This window comes from Trichomonas vaginalis, chromosome VI (assembly GCF_026262505.1).
Source record: "Trichomonas vaginalis G3 chromosome VI, whole genome shotgun sequence".
Classification (NCBI taxonomy): domain Eukaryota; phylum Parabasalia; order Trichomonadida; family Trichomonadidae; genus Trichomonas; species Trichomonas vaginalis.
Window position 1 is genome coordinate 4432625 of NC_067208.1, and position 19997 is coordinate 4452621.

Genomic DNA, 19997 nt, shown 5'->3' on the forward strand with positions numbered 1-19997 from the left:
TTATAATTTACTAAATTTGAAATTTGAATGCAAATTGTAATCCAGATTATTTATTTACTCTCGTTATCATTTTTATCATTATAACTTTTATATCTCCTGTAATATCAGAATGACATCTTCGATCATAATATAATTTCTCAAATTATCAAAAATCACAACATATAAGAATGGACCTCAATATTATCATATAGTAGACTTGCTATCTTTCATTCTTTTTAGCAAGAAATGAGGAAAGTGAATCGAGATAGTATCACCGTGAAGGGAGTATTTAATGCAAATGAACAAGGTGATGTTATGGATGCTTTTCTCACTCATGCTTGCAACGAGATTACAAACATGGGGAAAAATCTTCTTCAAATGGCGATTAATTTTAAATCAATTACAGCAAAACGCGAACTAAGAAACTATACAGAACAATTTATCAAATTATTATCTGAATTTCCGCCAAATAACACTGCTTTTTCGATGCTATTGCAAACATTTTCGTCACTTGCTATCACAGATGCGCCTAAAACAATCAAAACATTAGATAATTTCTTTCCTCAGATATTCGGCATCGACCAAAAGCACGAAAAGAATCAAAAGTCAATACTAAACTTTTATCCTCCACTTTCTCAAGAATTAGATTACGTGGGGTTGTTTGTAGGATACGTTAGTGAAGTAGCTTATACGTATTTACTTCAATCATTACTCGAAAATATCACGTTTATTGATGAGGATGCCGTTACACAAATTCTTTCTCGAATATTTAATATAGCAAATACGCCAGTTGTCACACAATTTCAACAATCAGTCATTTTGATATGTCTCGACAAATACAAAACCGTTATGAAACGTATTACACAGCTAAGTTTTTCAATATTTGCGAACATTTTAACAAAAACATTTCCAACAAAGAAATCTACACCTCAATACACCACATTTTACATAACATCTCTTACAGGTATCTCATTTGCCGATCATAACTACCAAGAAATAAAATCTTGTTTTGATATCATTCCTAAATTGATGACAGCCAATATAAACAACGGTTCTGTTATTGATGCAATATGTCAATCACTTTGTTCCATCATAACTAACATGAAAAACGTCCAAACAGGTCAATTTCTTTCAAGATTAGAAAGAAGAGCCCAAAAATGTCTTGCGGACAAAGTTGCCTGGGCAAGCACACTCAAATTAATCGGTGTAATCCATTATTTGAATCCTTTACCGTTAACTCCGAACTACACGAAATTTCTTGAAAGATTTGTTTTCAAAAGATTGGTAAAACCCCATAAAATCGATGCAGCACTCGATTACATCATTGCCACACTCAATCCCAATGAATGTGGATATAACTGGTCCCCGCAAACATCAGATTACATCAAATTAATTTATCAAAAAGTTTTTTCTGTTTCTTTACGCGGCCACGAACTAAAAGCTGCGACAATCCTTGAATCAATAGCTGCATTGGACTTGCCAACATTCATTAATGAACGTATCCCTGAGTTACTCATTAATTCTGACCAATATTCTGCTGTTGTAATGATTACTTTTCAAAGAATTTTGAATCCTTTGTCACTTTTTCAAGAATTTGCCAAAGTTATTCCAACTAATGCAGCAACAGGAATACACAGACATATACAATTGATTCATGACATACTTCAAGAATACGTAACAAAAAGATTTGCTGATGTTTCGTTCGAACAATCGAATTTTATTTTGAATTTACAGAATATCAATGATATTTTGATGGATATTGACTTACCTAATAACTTGAACAAGACGAAAACAGAGCCCCTATCTAATCTAAGTCTCTACTATCTCTTGAATTGGAGAAAATATTCGCCAATTAATAATTTATCTCAATCCCAAAAAAGTGACATTGATAATGCGACAAAAAAGTGTCAAATCATTATGGAGCAATGGATGAAAACATTTGATACACCGCATAATTCATTTGGTGACTTAATGGAGACAGAGAATTCCCCTTTTCTTGAAGAAATTCCGTTTTCTGAATCGATAGAAATCAATATTTTGCCATTGATTCCAATTTTACTTCATTACAAAACGAAGATAGAAAACATCATGCTTCCTATATTTACTTTGATGATTTCTAGTGATGCTTATATTGCTGCTTTAGCAAATGTCATTTACCAATTGATTTTCTTGACTTTTCCTGGTTCTTCCAATTATTTGATTTCAGAACTATGTTCTTTTATTCAGAGAATAACAAGTGTCAGTGTTTATCCTTTGCATCAACTGATACAAACTTATTATATTTGTTTGGCAATGTGCAAAAACAAAATTGCTGATTTCGATGAGAAAAATTTGCTTGGATTAGGTTTGATTTCTTTTACTTCTCTTTGTTCTCCATTCCCTGAAACACATCTAATTGGTTTCCAATTGATTGATCTCTACAAGATTTTGTATCATTTGATTTCCGATGAAAATTCAAATGAAAAAATCTTTTCAGAATTTTTTGAAGAAAAATCTTCTCAAATTGAATCGAAAATGATCGTAACGATTATTTCTGAATATTCAACATGGTCTGAATCAACATGTCCTGTCCACAGGATGCCAACTATTTCATTGAAGTTGGCTGCGTTGAGTAGATATTCGTTACTCTGGAGATTCGCACTCAATAAAATAACAATTGAAATGATGAATTATCCATTAACTCATTTTCTCTTAATTTTGAGAAAATCTTTCCTCAAATTAGGAAAAGTATTGGATAATATCCAGAACCTGTCCAAATTCGACATTGCATTGATCTCTAACATCTTCACTTTTCTTTTTGCAACTTCATCTCAACCTCCAGATAAAAGTGACATGAAATACAAAAAACTATGGAACAAACAAGCAGAAGAAATCAATGTTTTAGTTGATACTTCCACTAAATCAACGACATATCTTGAAAAAGATGATTTAAAGATATTTTCTTTTGTCTTTACATCATTAAACATTGTTGCTTTAGCGAAAGCAATAACTAGTTTCATGAATACTTTGCAAAGCAAGCAAATTAAACTGCAACACAAAGAATCTACTTTGTCTGTTTTCGCGACAATGCTGAGACATGTATCAATGCAGTCCAATTTCGATGATTACGCTGCTGAAATGCTAGCAACAAAACAAATTGATGAAATTTTGTCAATTTTTGACACTTCACTTCACATCTTTTTAAATATTGAAGGTGTTGAACATTACAGACAATTATTCCACAGTTTGGAACAATTCAGTCATTTCTTGGTGTTTAGAGGCCAATATTTCGGATTTTTGCATCAAAGTAAACTTGAAAAAAGTCATTGTCCTATTCCTCGATGTAGCCAAACAATGAATGTCAATGACAACGAGATCTCTCCGAGATTCAATATACAAGACTTGTTCAATCTTTTATTCAAGTGGTCTTTGATTGACATCGAGAAAAATTCTGATTTGGAAGCCGCAAAAATTTTGGAATCAAATCCTCCGTCAGAAAACCAAATAAACGGTTTTTGTCATGCGGTTAGAGTTTGTCTATCGTTCATGACACCCATCAAGACTATATTTGATTCCAACAAGTTTATTACCGACTCATTTTTGTCGAAATGTGCAATAATCGCGAAGAAAAAACCTGTTTTCCTCAAACATCTTTTATCAAAACAAATGTCACTTTTATTGATTCCTTATACTGAAAAAGCACTTAAAAGTGATTTAGAAACAGGTACATTATTCTTCAATTCGATTACTGCGCAGTTTATACCAACAAATGTCCAAGATTCGATGATTTATTCCCATAATACTTTCATTAAAAACATGTCAACAACAACTCCAGGAAAATTGACACAATTTGACATTGATTTTATCCAATTAATTTACAAAGAGACAGGAACTCTTTTACTTCTTGATCTCTTGTATTTAATGCACAGCGATGTCACTGTTCGTCAAAACGCCATGAGGATGTTAGGACAAGTTTTTCCTGTCATTGGATTAATTCATTATAAAGGTGAATCAGAAAAAGTTTCACATTTTATGACAGTTGTTTCTAAAATGGTGAATACTGTTAGTACTGAAAACAACACATTGAGAATAGAAAATGCTGTTGACATGAGTAAATGCTGTTCTGTTTGTTTCAACTTTGCAACAGAACAATTTCTTTCTCGAGCGTTCCAAAGTCTTCCAAATACTCCTTTGTCGAGAAGATCTTGTTCTAGAGAACAACTCTTGAGTATTATACAGCCTTGGATGACTGGTATTGTCTTTGATCTAAAGAACAAAACAATACTTAAAGAGAGTAATCGATATTTCGTTTACTTTTCACCTTATTCTTTCGTTAATGACTTGATTTCTTGTAATTTACATGTTTCTCCTTACACAAGTTTGTTGCCTCTTTGGCAGAACTTGATTGAAGAAAGTCCAAGTCCTTCAAACAACGCGAAATTCTTGACAATCACTTTGATTGATATAGCAATTTCGCACCAAGAAACAAGGAAGTTAATCATTTTCTTGTTGACTTATATTTATCGTCTCCAGCCACAAACGATAAATATTTTAGTCAATTTGTTGAATTACAGTTCTTGGTATTTTTACAACGTCCAACTCGGAAAATACGAAATTGTTTACGACATGAACAACTTCTTCGAGCAGAATGAGAAGCCAAAGAAATTAAAGAAACACAAGAAATCAAAAGATAGTGAAGATAATGAAAAGAAAAAGAAAAAACATAAAAAAGAAAAAGAAAATTTGGAAAAAATTTCTCAAAAAAGTGACACTTACGACGAAAGTGTTAAATTTGCATTGCAAGCGTTGAAAGAACTAGCCAAAGAAGATATACTACCATTCATTGACGAGTTCAATGTCATTATTTCGTTCTGTTTGACTCATATTCACATGAAAGATGCTTTTGATCTTTTATCACAATTAGCCAGCGGATTAAACGACAGTTTTTCAGCTGGTTCTCCAGAATGTCTCTGGAATCTATGTGAATTGTTAACGAGAATCAATTCCGTGCAGTTCGACGTGTTGAGGTTCGTTCCTTCTGATGATGACACTCCTTTAAGAGCTCTTCAAAAAAGAGTTGTTTCAATTTCGGATTTATTGAATTTGTTCATCAAAATTTACAATTTCATTCCAACAAACAATGACGAGAATCTCCAGAATTTCTTCCTTTTGTGGGGTCTCTCTTGTGGTGATTTACAAACCGCTGCAACCGCTTTAAACCTCTATTCATCGGCTTATACGTTAAACGACGATTATTCCATCAAACAAATAATTGAAAGCATTTCTATCGTCGTAAATTGTTTAGTTTACAGCGATTTATCAGACGAACTTGTTGAACACTTCTCTGATTATATATGCGCTGTTTTCAGGTGTATTTCCGTGACAATTTCGAAGAATCAAAAAGATTTTTCGATACCAATTGAATTGTTTTTGTTACCTTTGGCTGTTTTGGGTTTGGAAGGCGTAACTTTCCAGAAAATTGTTGATGATTCGCTGTCGTTAATCATTGTTCTAATCCAAAATGGTTTGTTCGATAAAAAGAACAAAAATAATTTCAATGATGAAGCGGTTTTGTCACTTTTCCAAGAATGTGATGTTGAATTTGATGATTTCAAGAATTTGACGAAGAAAATACTTGTTAAATCCAAGAATACACAGAAAATCATTGACTTTTTATGTCAAATTCCGAAATTACCCAAAGAATTACTTTCGAAAGATGATGATTATTCTTTGTATGTAATTGCTTTTTCTCCATTTATGTGTTGTTCCATTGAAGATCCTCTTTTGTTTGCGAAACTCTGTGATTATTCATTGTTCTTGGAAGCTGTTCAAAGTATCACGAAGTTGTTGAATCCTGATGATAATCTTTCTAAGATTTTATTGTCATTTTGCAAAGGACAAATAACAAATCCTCAAAAATTCGCAACAAATTTGATCAAAAATCTTAATTGTGAAGATGTTTTGTTCTTGGATGCAGCGGAAATATTCGCGACAACAGTTAAATGGACACCGAATATCTCTATTAACTGTATTTACGATTTATGCGCAAGTATAATGACATTTAAACCAAATGCGAATAATTTTTACGCTTTGTTGAGTTTCACTAATGAAGCGACAATCAACCAATTCTTGGGTGATTTCAGCAGGAAAGTCAACTTTTTGCAGGCAACAACAACATTCTCTGAACAGAACAAGATCCAGATTGTTCAATCAAATGATAATGAAAGAGAAAAGTTCAACATGAGTTGGATAAATTTGTTTAATTATTTGTATGAAAAAGAAAACGAAAATTTGCATCAAATTCTCAAAAACACTAAAGAATTGATTCAAATTCGTTTCGACCATATTGAGAAATATCCACCGATGTTTCCTATCGATAAAGGACTTAAAATCAATGACGTTGTTGAAGAATTATCTCTGATGTGCAAACAGTTACAAGTAAATCCACAAACAAACTGGGCTGTTTCCATTTACTTGAGTCAGGATTTCACTGATGATAAATGCGACATTGACGAAAATCCTCCACTTGATTATTCTATTAATTACGAAGAAATGCTCGAGAGCATCATTGAGAAAATAAATCCTGATATTGAAGAAGAAAATTTGAAAAAAGTTGATGAAGAAAAAGAAGAAATTAAAGCAAAAACATCGGATTTGCCGAAGAACATCGTTACTACATGTGAAAATGAGATCTTTGTGATGCAAAGTAATGCATTCCTCCCACTGCAATCGAAACTAGATGAAATAGTTTCAAAAATTTTACAAAAAAACTAATATAATTTTTTGTTGTTTATTAAAAAAATATTAATATTTCTGTCAATTGCTAATTTTTCACGCATTAAGCTTATTTGGATAGCCATTAGAGTATCTTAAACTACCTTGTTCTAATGGGCAATATAAATACTGTGAAAATTTCGAAGATAATTAAGAGTGAATTTCTTTCAAATTCGAAACATCCAATCAAGATAAACATCTATTACTTCATAAATCCCCTGAATTATACAAAGTTCTAGCTAATGATCATATAGCGTATGAACTTTTGATTCTTCTGAAGCCGGTGACTGTCCTTTGGATCCAAAATCAAATTGAGTTATTATCAATAGATAATAAATATTAGGTATGTTTTCATTTTGAGCATACACTTAATAAAATATGTATATTTTGAAATCATTCAAATATGTAAATTTTGAAATTCAGAATTTTTGAAATATGGAAGCAGTATTCATCAAAGCCAGTAAACATATTGAAATGAATTACATCTGTCATATTATAAGAGAATATCTATTGGGTTTGATTAAAAACGCGATCAAAAATCAATTAAATTGTGTATTTTTATAGAATGAACCTAATTTTACTCTTTTGCTATTGAGGAATTATCAATTTTCTCATATCTGAATAATTTTGAAAAAAACGAAATGTAATCAAATCTTTGATAGTCATTTTGATAAAAACTCTCCAATTTCTGGAAGGATTCAATGTATATGAAGAAAGAAGCAGTCAATCAAATAATTATTTGTCATTCAGAAAACTATAATTATAGTCATTTTTGTCAAATTTTTTAACTCAAATTTTGATTAACTCATAATTGGCCGAACTAATGTGGTACAAATCTAGTGATGAGTGTAAATTACGGGAATATATTTTTGATAAGTGTTTTGAAAAATTTAATCCAAAGAGGAGATGAAATAATGTATGAATTAACACTATTCAAATTTAGAGTGAATCTTTAAATTGGATGATTATTTATTGAATATTTTTTGAATGCAAAAAATCAAAGCCTTTAATTATCAAAAATTCTAAGATAATGATTTAAAATAGACATAATTAAGCTGAATAAATACATATTGCGTCATTAGCCAACTAAAAATATTATAATTGAGAAGATTACATTTTATTAAACATAATTGAATATAAAAACTGGAGCAGAAAAATATAGTCAAAATGGTTTATTTCATATGCATATATAATATCACATTTCAAATGATGAGTTGTGTATTTCCGATTTGAATAACGCACACAAAAATTGAAACAAATATTGATTTTTAAATACTAGCGAAAAATTAATCGGCATGATGTTAATAATATTGCATGTTAATGCCAAAAGCGTAAGATCTATTTTTCCCACAATCTTTTTTCTCTTAATTTTTGATTAATTGCTATGCAAATCTATAGTATAATTAAATTATTGTTAAGCAAAAAATGGGTATTCAATTTCGTCAAGATCAAAAAAAACGCTAGCTAAAAAAATCGAATAATATTTTATATACTATCAACAATACACTGATTTTTCATAAATTAAAGATTTTCGCGACCATTTATTACTGCACATTTTTGAATTGATTTGAAAAATCGTTCTCAAATTGTGAGAGATTTTATAACCGTAGATATTCAAAATTAACTTTAAATGGCAGAGCTCTGTACTCCTAACATCGGCGGTAAGCGCTTTATGTCCTTAACTGCTGGTTTCCCCATCCCTAAGCATAAGTCTGGGGCTCTTCAGCAAATTCTTGGTATGCAATTTTACTTCCCAGATGAAATAGCTCGTGATGATTTCTACTCATTCCCTAAGCCAAAAGAAGAAAATGAAAATCTTAATCTTGTTAGCCGTTCTTTTAATGCATCAGTCACGGCACCTAAATTGACCGAAAGTAGTTCGGATATGATCATTGAACCTCATAATATTGGTTTAATTCCGGCTTCTGAATGGTCTCCAAGGCCTGTGTCTCTTGAAGAAATTAAATCGTCATATTTCACTAGGAGAAATGGAACTTCGCGCTCATTTGACGTTAAGTTATATAATGCCCTTTGTATCACCAAAAGTAATCCCGCAGCGTATAAGTTCATTGGCGTTGCTTGGATTGATGAAACCCACTTTAAGATTGATGAGAAGAAATTCTCTCAATTTTTAGGCACTAAGTCTGATTATATGACCTTGTTTGATCAGCAAGGTCCAATCAGCAAGTACGGTTTTGAACAGATATTCAAAGGAGCAAACCCCGCTTTCACAAGGAATTCTTTATGTGATGATGTTGATGACTGCAAAGTTTGTATATTTAGTGATCCTATGCATCGATTTTCAAGAGACAAGCCATTTACTCATGTTGATATATAAGTTGTTGCGTTATTATATTTAATAAACTTGTTTTTTCCATGCCGTATTACATATCTGCCTATTTTTAAAATTCGAATAAAATAATTGTGAGGGACTGTAGATGTGCAATCTCATGGTTGACAATATGATACAGGCTTTGAAATTCTGCAAAATCGTACTCATACCATGAATATGTATCATCTGTTGAGATCGCAACTGAAATTAACAATCACTCACCAAAAATTATTTTGTGATTGTTAGTTTATTGAGTATTAGTAAATATTATGTATGGCTTAATATAGATATATTTGATTTTTAAAAAATTAATCATTAATAATTCATTTTTAAACTTGGAAAAATGAAATCGATTGATGCACATCACGTTGATCTTTTAAAATTGAATGTTGATAAGAAAATAGACGATGATAATGCATGTGATATGTCTCAATTATTAGATGGCGCTCTCAATTCCTTATTCCAAGCTCCAAATTCAGATAAGAAGCAATATATTCAAGTTCTATGTGAAAACAGATCATCTATAAAGAATTTTCCAGACATTTTTAATTATCCATCTGTTTTTCGACAACTATTCCAATTATCAAATATTCCTGACATAAAAGAAGATGTATTTTCATTGCTTAAGGAATTTGTTTCAAGCTGTAGATGGTGTTCACATGCATTATTCATGTCACATATCGCTGAAAATTCTATCAAAGACGATCCTGATATATTATCTGTTGAATTCGCTCTTAGATGTGCCATATTCTCTGATGAGATCAAAGATGAATTAGTTAAACTGGATTTTCTCTCAATTTGTTTGAAATTTAAAGAAAACCTCAATATTTTGCAACTAATTTTAGAAGTGAATTGCACCGAAGACATTATTAGTTCAATAGATATCGAAGCAATAGTTAAAGAGATTCCAAATACTGCTTCTTTTAATATAATTTCCAAAATCACAGAGAATTCATCTCAATTTTGTCAGGATATATTCCCAATACTTGACGAGTTTATGAATAGTATTACCCCTGAATATTTAACATCAGATTTCATGTCTCCATTTTTAATTTCAATCTACAATGTATTAACAGATTTGGGCTTTAATAGCTTTGATACTGGATTTCATTCAAAGCTTAAAAGATTATGTGTTGATATTGCCGAGAATGGCCTTTTTGAAAGTCGAATTGAAGCAATAAATTTATTAATAAATATTCTTCAAAGATGTAGGTTAGAAATTGTAATAGCATGCTTGGATGCAGATGTTATCGATGTAATTGGGCAGATGTTGCTTGCAAATATTGATCAAGATTTTATAGTCCGTATTTTGATCACTTTTCAGTTACTTCTCACTCGATTTTTGGAGTATGGAAACTATGAGTCCTTAGATATGTTAGCTAGTTTACTGGACAACGATTTTTGTGATGTATTGGAAGAACTCTCTGAAAGCAGAAGTAGTTTGGTTGCTAATAATGCTGAAAGTTTATATGATATGCTTCATGATAAGTTATTTAGAAATGATTAGATATTCTTATTTTGTTTGTTTTATAGATTAGTAATAAATAAAAATAGATAAAATTAAACAAAAGAAATAATAGTTTAGAAACCATAAAGTGTCTTGCCTTGGCGCTTAAGAGCGTAAACGACATCCATAGCTGTAACTGTTTTACGACGAGCGTGTTCTGTGTATGTAACTGAGTCACGGATGACATTCTCAAGGAAGTGACGAAGGACACCACGAACTTCTTCATAGATATCACCGGAGATACGCTTGACACCACCACGACGAGCTAAACGACGGATAGCTGGCTTTGTGATACCCTGAATGTTCTCACGCATAACCTTACGATGGCGCTTAGCACCACCCTTACCGAGACCTTTACCACCTTTGCCTCTGCCGGACATTTGAAATTATGATTTTGCCGCCAATTTTGATAACATGAACAAATTTGTGCTCTCAAAACTATCGGGCTTATTTTGGCAAATATTTTTCTGATAAGTTTTTTGGCGGGTAAATTTAACATCACATTGTTTTCTAATGGCTCGTACAAAGCAGACAGCTAGAAAGTCAACAGGTGGCAAGACCCCACGTAAGTCCCTCGGTGCCAAGGCCGCTCGCAAGTCAACACCAACAATCGACTCCCAGGGCGCAAAGAAGCAACACCGTTTCCGCCCAGGTACAGTCGCTCTTCGTGAAATCCGTAAGTACCAGAAGTCCACAGATCTTCTTATCCGTAAGCTCCCATTCCAGCGTCTCGTCAGAGAAATTGCTTCTGGCTTCCGTGGTGATCTTCGTTTCCAGTCTTCAGCTATTGCTGCCCTTCAGGAAGCATCAGAAGCTTACCTTGTCGGTCTCTTCGAAGATACAAACCTTTGCGCCATCCATGCTAACAGAGTTACAATCATGGAGCGTGATGTTCAACTTGCTCAGCGCATCAGAGGTGAACGTAACTAAGTTTAAATTTTATTTGTTTGTTCACTTTACTTATTCATATATAAATCTCAAAGGTCTTATTTACATAATATTTATGCGTTTTTATTTTTGAAAAAGGAAATTCAATTTATTATGTAACTATGAGCAGTTTAATGATCATTATAGCTTTATAATGGATATATTCATTTCCTTTGGAAAGGATACGTAAAGATCGATCCAAAAGAAGCTTAATATATTGCAAAATCATTGCAATATCAAAAAATTGTAACAAAATTTGTAAATGGAGATTCTTTGAAATGCAGATTAAAATACTTTTTTCTATATTTTATATTTTAGAGTGAATTCATAACAAATGAAATTATAAATAAAGTTTCAATTATATGGTAAACAATTGTATATAAGCGTCTTATTAGTCGGTTGTTGCTGTCGTAGTAGTTGTTGTTGTAGCATCTGTAGAATAGTATTCGGTTGATGTTGAATAAGAATAATATTCTTGTTCCATTTGCTTAATAGTATCAGGATCTGCAATCGGAATGACTGGTTGAACAACTGCTGGTTCGAGCGGTGGAACTTGATCTTTTGTCAATTCTTTTTCTGCTTGCTCTTGCGGTTTCTCTACTTTTGGAGGCTCTTCATCCTTTGTTTCTTCAACTTTTCTCTCTTTAACAGGTTCGGTCTTTTCTACATTATCTGTTTCTTTGCACATGAATTCTCGCAAAAATTGATTCCGTTATGTATCGTTAGCTTTTCAATATTTTCAAATAAATTTTTAACAAGGCATATTGCATGGGATGCAGTAGAGAGTATTGGACCGTAATTTGCTTAATATCCAAAATAGATGACAATTGATTTCTGAATTCGCGTTATTATGCGTAAAGAAACGTCATACGTCTGATCAATCAAACAAAACCTAAATATGCGTTGATTAAACTGAATAAGAATGAATAATCCTCGATCTCTACTGAAAAATTGGTTAATTGTTCTTAATGTAACAAATAAATGTGCAAAAGTGAAATACATGCCTAATGAAAAATTGTTAGTATGAATATTCTTCATCTATTCAAGGATTAATAATTTGATCAGATGAAATTATGATAAAATGTTGATATAACATTCAAAACAATGAAATTATATAATATAAAAGCAATCTATTGATTTCGAATTTCTATATAATTCGTTATTTATTGCGAAAAACTAAAAATATCGATGAAAATTTCCAAAAAAAATTCAATAATTGAAAAATCAATAAGGAAATCTTATCTTTTAGAATGAAAAGAAAATATCTGCTAAAATTTTGGAAAATAAATATTCATAATATTCAAGTGGCACATGAACACAGCAAGAGAAATATGAGTGAATAAATATAAAAGTGACAATTTCGATTTGAGAAACTCCGATCATTGGTTAAATACATATTTATTGATACTTCTTTGGCAAACAGTGTGGATCAGCCCTAACCTCCTAATAGTGCGGGTTATTTCACCGGTTTTGAAACAAGGTGAAACATTTTTTATCGAAATTGATATTAATTTCTTTAGATATGAAAAGTATTGATCTTGGGAAATCTATAGAATGAATCATATATTTAAAAATTTTCAGATGAATTCATACAATAAGAAAAAAAAAACTTATCGTCAAATCCACGCAATTTTAAATAATTCTAATGTCTATCATTTTCAGAGATGAAAAGTTTTCGCTGTAGATCAATTTTTTGAATCAAATTCTGAAGAACTTTTTGAATTATTTAAAACTCAAACTTTTAATATTATTTCTCAAATTAGCGGTATTTTTAATTTTATCAAAGTTCATTTTGAGATGAATTTAAAACCTGTTAAATTTACTCGTATTATTTCATGTTACATCCGTATGTGAAAATATCATCACTATCAATGAGTTTAATTGAAATCAAAACAACAGAATAAAGAAAAAAAATTATTTTCAAATGTCGAAAGTCTTGATCAACGGATTTCTGAACAAGAAAGGCAGCAAGTTTGGCTTCTGGCACAAGCGCTATGTCGTCGCTATTGGAAGTCAAATTATCATTTCTAAATCGCAAACAGATAAGCCTGAGAGATATATTAATATGAATGGCGATGTTACAATAGAATCACAATCTGATGTTTCACCACCAAGATTTACTCTTACACCAAAGGGCGAAAAACCAATTACACTCGCAACAAATACAGTGGAAGAATTAAATGATTGGCTCAATCAAATGAGATCAATGACCTTCATGACTTCGGGAATAACTATGGATGATTTCGACGTTATTTCAGTTTTAGGAAGAGGATTCTATGGAAAGGTCATGCTTTGCCATAAAAAGAATACAAACGACATATTTGCAATTAAAACCGTCCATAAAAATAGGCTCGTTTCAGCCAAGAAGGTACACACAATATTTACCGAGCGTAATGTTCTCATGAAGGCTCAACATCCATTTATCGTCTCCCTTAAATTTGCTTTTCAGACAGACACTAAGGTTTACTTAGGTCTTGAATATGCACCAGGTGGTGAGCTTTTCTATCACCTCCAGAAGTTCGGATCATTCCCAATTGATGATGTTCGAATTTATATTGCAGAAATGGCTTTAGCTCTCGACTTCTTACACAAGCATGGTGTAATTTATCGTGATATCAAGCCAGAAAATATTCTGCTCGATGCCCAAGGCCACGTTAAGCTCACAGATTTCGGCTTAGCCAAGGACCTTACAGATGAATCAAGCACAACAACATTCTGTGGCACATTCGAATACATGGCTCCAGAAGTCGTTGCAAGAAGCAGTTACGGTCCAGCTATTGACTGGTGGGCTCTTGGTATTCTTACTTACGAATTACTCAACGGACATTCCCCATTCCAATCAGACAATCGCGCTCTTCTTTTCATGTCCATTCGTACTCAACCACCGAAATTCCCAGCAAGAACAGATCGCAATACAATCGACTTCATCAGTAACCTTCTCAATAAGGACCCAGAATTGAGATACGGAATGGATCAGATCCGTACCCATCCATTCTTCAACGGAATGAACTTCGATGATGTTCTTGAAAAGAAATACAAGCCATCATTCGTCCCAACAATTCCAAACGATGTCGCTGCACTTAACTTCGACTCTGAATTTACTTGCGAGCCTGCTCAGGACTCAATTGCTACTCCTGTTGGACAAGGAAACGAGTTCAACGGATTCTCATTTGTTGCTCCTGGTGAGGGTCAATAATTAATTACGATTACAAAAAATAAAACTGTTTTATCCCTTAATTTTTTTATTTCTTGATATAATTTTTTTTTAAACCAACCCAAAAACCATCACTTTTCTTAATCCCTTTTAATTATACTATAGAATTCTATATTAGTTCTCATATAAATTTATGAAATTTGAAAAAAATATTTGCAAAATATTATTTGATCGAAAAAAGCTAAGAATAAGCAAAATTATAACAAGTTTATATACAAATGCTATTATCCATAGTCATCGGAGAACAAGAAAAATGAAAATAAAAAATAATTTTTGTAATTGGAAAAGGTGACCAAACTATTTTTTGAAAGTCCGCCATAACTTTAATGGTACTATTTCAGCGTGTACAATGAATACAAAAATTCTAAGAGTGCCACATAAAATAGTACTTTAGACTTGAGTTAATGCTACCAAGCAAATGTTAAAAAGATGACTTTAGTGTTTTGATAATCAAAGATTAAAATCATTATTGTCTAAATCAATAATCATAACGACAGAAGTTAATGTTTTTTCATCAGTGCTTTAAATCCACTTTTAAAAGTATACCTCAAAAATCAAAATATCAAAAAAAATTGGCCGATAGGTTTGGCTTTAATTTTTGTCTGCTTTTATGATTTGATATGGATTTATAATTTTAAAAGTTGAGCCAAATTCACCAATAGATTTTTGAGATTTGCAAATACTCAATAATTTTCAGCGTGTTATCTTTTATTAAAAGAACTATTTGGTTTCAGTATCATATAAATTGATATTTACTTTCTATTTGAACCTTCATTTAGCTAATGATTTAATAATACAGATTTCATCTAGTCCTTATAAGAGAATTTTGAATTTGTTATAATAAAAAAACAAACAGATATAGCTTACACTTCTATAATAAAGATACCTTTTATAGAAATCAGTATGAAATGTGTTTTGGCTTATTGGAAGCATATCAGACATAATCGCCATAATCAAAAAATCTATATACCCAATAAGTAATAAATTTGTCGATATAGATTTTCCATAAAATTAGTTTTTAGTCTGATCTTAAAATAAATTTAATTTTTTATAAAAAAAATCACATTTAAAAGTACCTTTTTAGTAGCTCGAAATCCTGTTGGTGGATTTCGGGCGTACTTCAAAATTAGCTTTTCTTCTACATATGCAAGCTATATTTTAAATATGGGGCAAATCGGATCGGCGAAAGGAGTTTAGTTACCTTTTAATTGGAAAGGGGTTAAGAGTATAAATCTCAAGAAATCAAATTAAGAGAGATACAAACCTTTTCAGATTCAATTAACTCTGAGGGAACGCTCATAATACCTGAATCTTCAAATTCAAAGGTAACAATCAGATCTGTAATAGCGAATATTGTAGTTTTCAAGCCTTTTTGACCACGGGTCTTGAGGAAGCATTTTGTTCCTGGTCTCAAAATCGTACCTTTATAATAAATGCCGTAATCAGCCACTATAATAGTATCCTTAAGATCCATTTCATTTTCTGCTATGTGGAGTAGATTATCAAGTGAATCTTTGATTGCATCTGGATTTGCTTTTTTCTCCTTACGTTTTCCAACCTGTTTAGGAGGGGTGTGCATTTTCAATTTAAGTGCTTTGAATTCTTCATCATCTGATGGATTGGTCTGAACAAATGTTTTAATATCTTCATTGTTGGAAAAGTACCTAAACTCATCCATAATTTTGGTTTCCTGATCAGCGTAAAACTTTTTCATGGTATTTTCCTTTCGTTTTTCGATAATACTCAATTGTTTTTGCAAAATTCTATCTTCGAGATAATTTTGCTCTTTGAACCATCTATTGACGGCATCTACTTTTTGCTTATGCATCTCTTTTAAAATTTGCTTTTGAAGTCCAAAGTTTGGTTCGATTTCCATGTAAAAATTCCTTTGAGCTTTGAAAAATTCTAAAAAAAAAATATTTGGATGGAAGTTCATTTTTAATCATTTGACTATATAATGATAGTTGAACTATGGCTTATTCAAAACCCTTAAATTCATTGTATGAAATTTGATTTTTGATCTTTCCAAGAAATATCATCTGCAACAATAGCACTTTGCTACAAACCAATATATTTGGTCATGACAGTGCATAATAATATTTCATAGCTAATGTTCCTTCTTACGAATTTTCATAATTTCAATTTTGAAATTGAATCAAAAAGCTCAATAAGCTGAGAAATATTAATATATGGCATCTAGACATAATAATTCATTATCAAAAACAATGGTTTTATTTTCATAAGTTTACAAGCTTTGTGCGGTTTTGGCCTTTCTTTTTCATCCTATGTCTGCAGAAGCATCTACAAACCAGGTCATCGAAGCTGGTCTCCACCAAATCAATCTTTCCGGCACAGTCGCTAAGGGCATCAAGTGCACAATCAAGGCTATCCTTAAGGGCAAGGCTCAGCTCGTTCTCCTCGCTGATGATACAGAAAACAAGGATTACAAGAACCTCGTTGCAGGCCTCTGCAAGAAGCACAACGTCAAGCTCCAGGCTGTTGAGAAGAAGGAACTCCTCGGCAGAGCTCTTGGTCTCACACATCTTAAGGCTGACGGCTCCGTCCGCCGCCAGATGAACTGCGGTGCTTGCGCTATCATTGGCTACGGCAAGGTCGAAACAGAAGAACTTAACGCTTTCCGCGCTGCTTTTGACCCAGCTCAGTAAATTTCTTGCATAAATTGATATACAATATATTTTATACTATAATGATTAGTTTGTTTACTTTTTTTGTACATTTATTTTTGACCATTATTAGAAAAATCAAAATATCATATTTCGAATTCTACAATACTTCATTAAATACATACATGGTCTTTGAGGTTTTATATGAGTGATTCGTTGCCATAACAGATACATGAAATTTAAAATAACAAAATATATTTTGATCAACGTACAGTGTTCAGAAGAATTAGCATCCCTTCTATCTACATCGAGTATGCCTATTCAAAAACTCGCTATTTTATTTCATTATTTTTGGATGGAAAAAGAAATCGATTTCTCAAAGAACAGTGGTTCAATATTTTTAAAAAACTTAATAGAGCATTTTGGATACTCAGCTGAAGAGACAACAGAACAGGTTCAAAACCCACCTTGTGAGCCCCAAGAATTTCAAGATTTATTGCAACAAGGGGCAGAACTATTAATGAACAATGATATCCAAGCATTTATTAACTGCTTATTAGAGATATCAAGAATATTAGAAGTATATCCAGAATATACCGATTTTCTCAATTATTCTTATCTTGGTTTTCGACTAAGCATGTTAGGAAATCCAAATGAAAGTTCACCTAAGATAATTTTGCTAATTTCAGATCTATTAACAAATTTCACTGCAAATGATAGAGATTATTCAACTCGATTGATCCAAACAAATGAACTTATGCAAAAAGATTCTGATCCAGGATTTTTCGCTTCACACTTATCTATTCTTGCTAACCAGAATGTAACATATATCTATGCAATTCGAGTGATTCCAGTGCTTTATAATATTGCTTCAGATTGGGATGTTAATAATATATGCAAAATAGAAGACTTATCAAAGTTGTTTGCAAAAATAGAAAATGATAACGAATTGTCGTTCGTTTATTCATTTTTCTTCATTAATGTTTTCAGAGCTTCAAAAATAACTGACCAATCAATAGCAAATATGCTCAAAAAGTACTCAATTAACTATATTCTTCATGATAATGAAATATCTATCAACATTGCTTGGTGTTTGTATTATTTTTGCGTAAATTCAGAATTACTTTTAATAGTTGATGAAGAATTCATGTCACTCATAGAAAATATGCTCAACTCAGAAAATGAATCATTTCAACATATTGCAATTTCAATTCTTTCCATTATTCCAATATATACAGATGTAAAGGATGATCAACACATAAAATCTAACATTATGCAATTACTTAATACATTTGACCTGCAACCTTTATTCCAGTTCGCACAATCTTTGGATCAAACTTACGCTGCAGCTTCAATCTCAGCAATCACGAACTTATCTATATTTTCAGAGACATTATTCATGAATGTAATAAATTCTAACTTCTTTGACCTCATTCTGAACTTATTAGCAGATTCACCATTATTAGTAAAAAATTATTCAGTTTGTTTCTTCGGATTCGCAATATCGCATAATAGCAAGCTTTGCGATGACTTCATTACAGAAGATAACCTCGATTTACTGATAGATTTATGCGAAATTGAATCAATTGCAGTAAATCTTCTTCAATCGTTAGATATCATTATGACAAGTCATCCAGATGTGATTCCATTTTTCATTGATAATAATATTCTCGAAAAATACGAATCCATTGAGCTCGATCCTGAAAGTCAAGAGTTTTTGTTGCTTCAAAGAATACGCGAACTCATTGATACAAACACTAATGAAGAAAAATGAAATTTCATTTCATTGAGTACTAGAAAAAGCTCAAAAATTAGCCGATGATGGAATGAACTTTCTATAAGTTTACCTTATAATATTGTTTGTTATTAATCATTAAAACATAAATATATTGACATTTTTAGAAATTTTACAATATATATTCGTATTCACGGAACTAGATGAGGGACAGAAAAGAAATATATTTCAGAATTTTTGATAATGGCGTTGTTTAGTGATTAATGATAGAGAATAAAGTAATTTAAACTGTATTGACATTTGATGCAATCGGAATCGATATCTTGAATTTTTTGATAAGATATTTCAATTATCGAAAAAATGTTAAGAGTAATTGCTTTTTAGTGTTGATAATACAAACAGGTAGAATGTCAAGCTTTACATAATATGACTAGAACATACTAAATTGGCTTTTTAATTAGATTTGCCAATGGAAATGCAGATGAATTCATTCACGCATCATTTGGAATAAAGAAATAAGCTTTATGGAAAATGCCTATTGTACTTTAGCATTTTAGAAGTATAAACTATCAAATAAATTTTGTTGCCTTTTAAATGTCACCTTTTTGAATACTTAATAAATTCTGATGAATATTAATTTAGATCTATCACTATATCATTATTGCATTAATTATAAATTGTAAACATCTCAATAAAAAATATACATTAGTATTACTTGACTACCAACAACGAAACATTTTTCAACAACTATTTTTTTGGGTTAATTTATTTCTTTGAAAATGTGATTCACAATTTATTCGATAAATTGAATTCAATTTTTTTGAGAGTAATTTTTGAAAGATTGTCTCTAAAGTCTTGATATATGCAATATTTAACATATACTTCAATCTATTAAAAATTGACAGAGTTATAGTTGTAAGAATAGT

The 19997-nt window shown here is 31.4% G+C and overlaps 10 protein-coding genes across 10 annotated transcripts, besides 1 other annotated feature; 7 read left to right on the forward strand and 3 right to left on the reverse strand.

Moving 5' to 3' along the window:
* Positions 1-225: 225 nt before the first annotated feature.
* On the forward strand, positions 226-6774 carry TVAGG3_0804190 (uncharacterized protein; the record flags this gene model as incomplete). Its single annotated transcript, XM_001327581.1, has 1 exon — positions 226-6732. The coding sequence occupies one exon, from the start codon at positions 226-228 to the stop codon at positions 6730-6732; it is 6507 nt and encodes a 2168-aa protein (XP_001327616.1).
* Positions 6775-8340: 1566 nt separating this feature from the next.
* Positions 8341-9108, forward strand: TVAGG3_0804200 (transcription-initiator DNA-binding domain ibd family; the record flags this gene model as incomplete). Its single annotated transcript, XM_001327580.1, has 1 exon — positions 8363-9070. One exon carries the CDS (start codon positions 8363-8365, stop codon positions 9068-9070), a length of 708 nt encoding a protein of 235 aa, XP_001327615.1.
* A 299-nt stretch (positions 9109-9407) lies between these two features.
* On the forward strand, positions 9408-10571 carry TVAGG3_0804210 (uncharacterized protein; the record flags this gene model as incomplete). Its single annotated transcript, XM_001327579.1, has 1 exon — positions 9408-10571. One exon carries the CDS (start codon positions 9408-9410, stop codon positions 10569-10571), a length of 1164 nt encoding a protein of 387 aa, XP_001327614.1.
* Positions 10572-10624: 53 nt separating this feature from the next.
* Positions 10625-10964, reverse strand: TVAGG3_0804220 (histone H4-2; the record flags this gene model as incomplete). Its single annotated transcript, XM_001327578.1, has 1 exon — positions 10646-10951. The coding sequence occupies one exon, from the start codon at positions 10949-10951 to the stop codon at positions 10646-10648; it is 306 nt and encodes a 101-aa protein (XP_001327613.1).
* A 115-nt stretch (positions 10965-11079) lies between these two features.
* TVAGG3_0804230 (histone H3-1) lies at positions 11080-11882 on the forward strand (the record flags this gene model as incomplete). The annotated part of the gene is made up of 1 exon (XM_001327577.2): positions 11085-11501. One exon carries the CDS (start codon positions 11085-11087, stop codon positions 11499-11501), a length of 417 nt encoding a protein of 138 aa, XP_001327612.1.
* Positions 11883-11889: 7 nt separating this feature from the next.
* Positions 11890-12186, reverse strand: TVAGG3_0804240 (uncharacterized protein; the record flags this gene model as incomplete). The annotated part of the gene is made up of 1 exon (XM_001327576.1): positions 11890-12186. The coding sequence occupies one exon, from the start codon at positions 12184-12186 to the stop codon at positions 11890-11892; it is 297 nt and encodes a 98-aa protein (XP_001327611.1).
* A 1227-nt stretch (positions 12187-13413) lies between these two features.
* TVAGG3_0804250 (STKc AGC domain-containing protein) lies at positions 13414-14734 on the forward strand (the record flags this gene model as incomplete). Its single annotated transcript, XM_001327575.1, has 1 exon — positions 13423-14694. The coding sequence occupies one exon, from the start codon at positions 13423-13425 to the stop codon at positions 14692-14694; it is 1272 nt and encodes a 423-aa protein (XP_001327610.1).
* A 262-nt stretch (positions 14735-14996) lies between these two features.
* Positions 14997-15917: a mobile genetic element.
* Positions 15918-15946: 29 nt separating this feature from the next.
* TVAGG3_0804270 (uncharacterized protein) lies at positions 15947-16588 on the reverse strand (the record flags this gene model as incomplete). Its single annotated transcript, XM_001327574.2, has 1 exon — positions 15947-16588. One exon carries the CDS (start codon positions 16586-16588, stop codon positions 15947-15949), a length of 642 nt encoding a protein of 213 aa, XP_001327609.1.
* A 388-nt stretch (positions 16589-16976) lies between these two features.
* TVAGG3_0804280 (structural constituent of ribosome) lies at positions 16977-17378 on the forward strand (the record flags this gene model as incomplete). Its single annotated transcript, XM_001327573.2, has 1 exon — positions 16998-17378. The coding sequence occupies one exon, from the start codon at positions 16998-17000 to the stop codon at positions 17376-17378; it is 381 nt and encodes a 126-aa protein (XP_001327608.1).
* Positions 17379-17691: 313 nt separating this feature from the next.
* On the forward strand, positions 17692-19671 carry TVAGG3_0804290 (armadillo (ARM) repeat-containing protein family; the record flags this gene model as incomplete). The annotated part of the gene is made up of 1 exon (XM_001327572.1): positions 17692-19110. One exon carries the CDS (start codon positions 17692-17694, stop codon positions 19108-19110), a length of 1419 nt encoding a protein of 472 aa, XP_001327607.1.
* Positions 19672-19997: the final 326 nt, after the last annotated feature.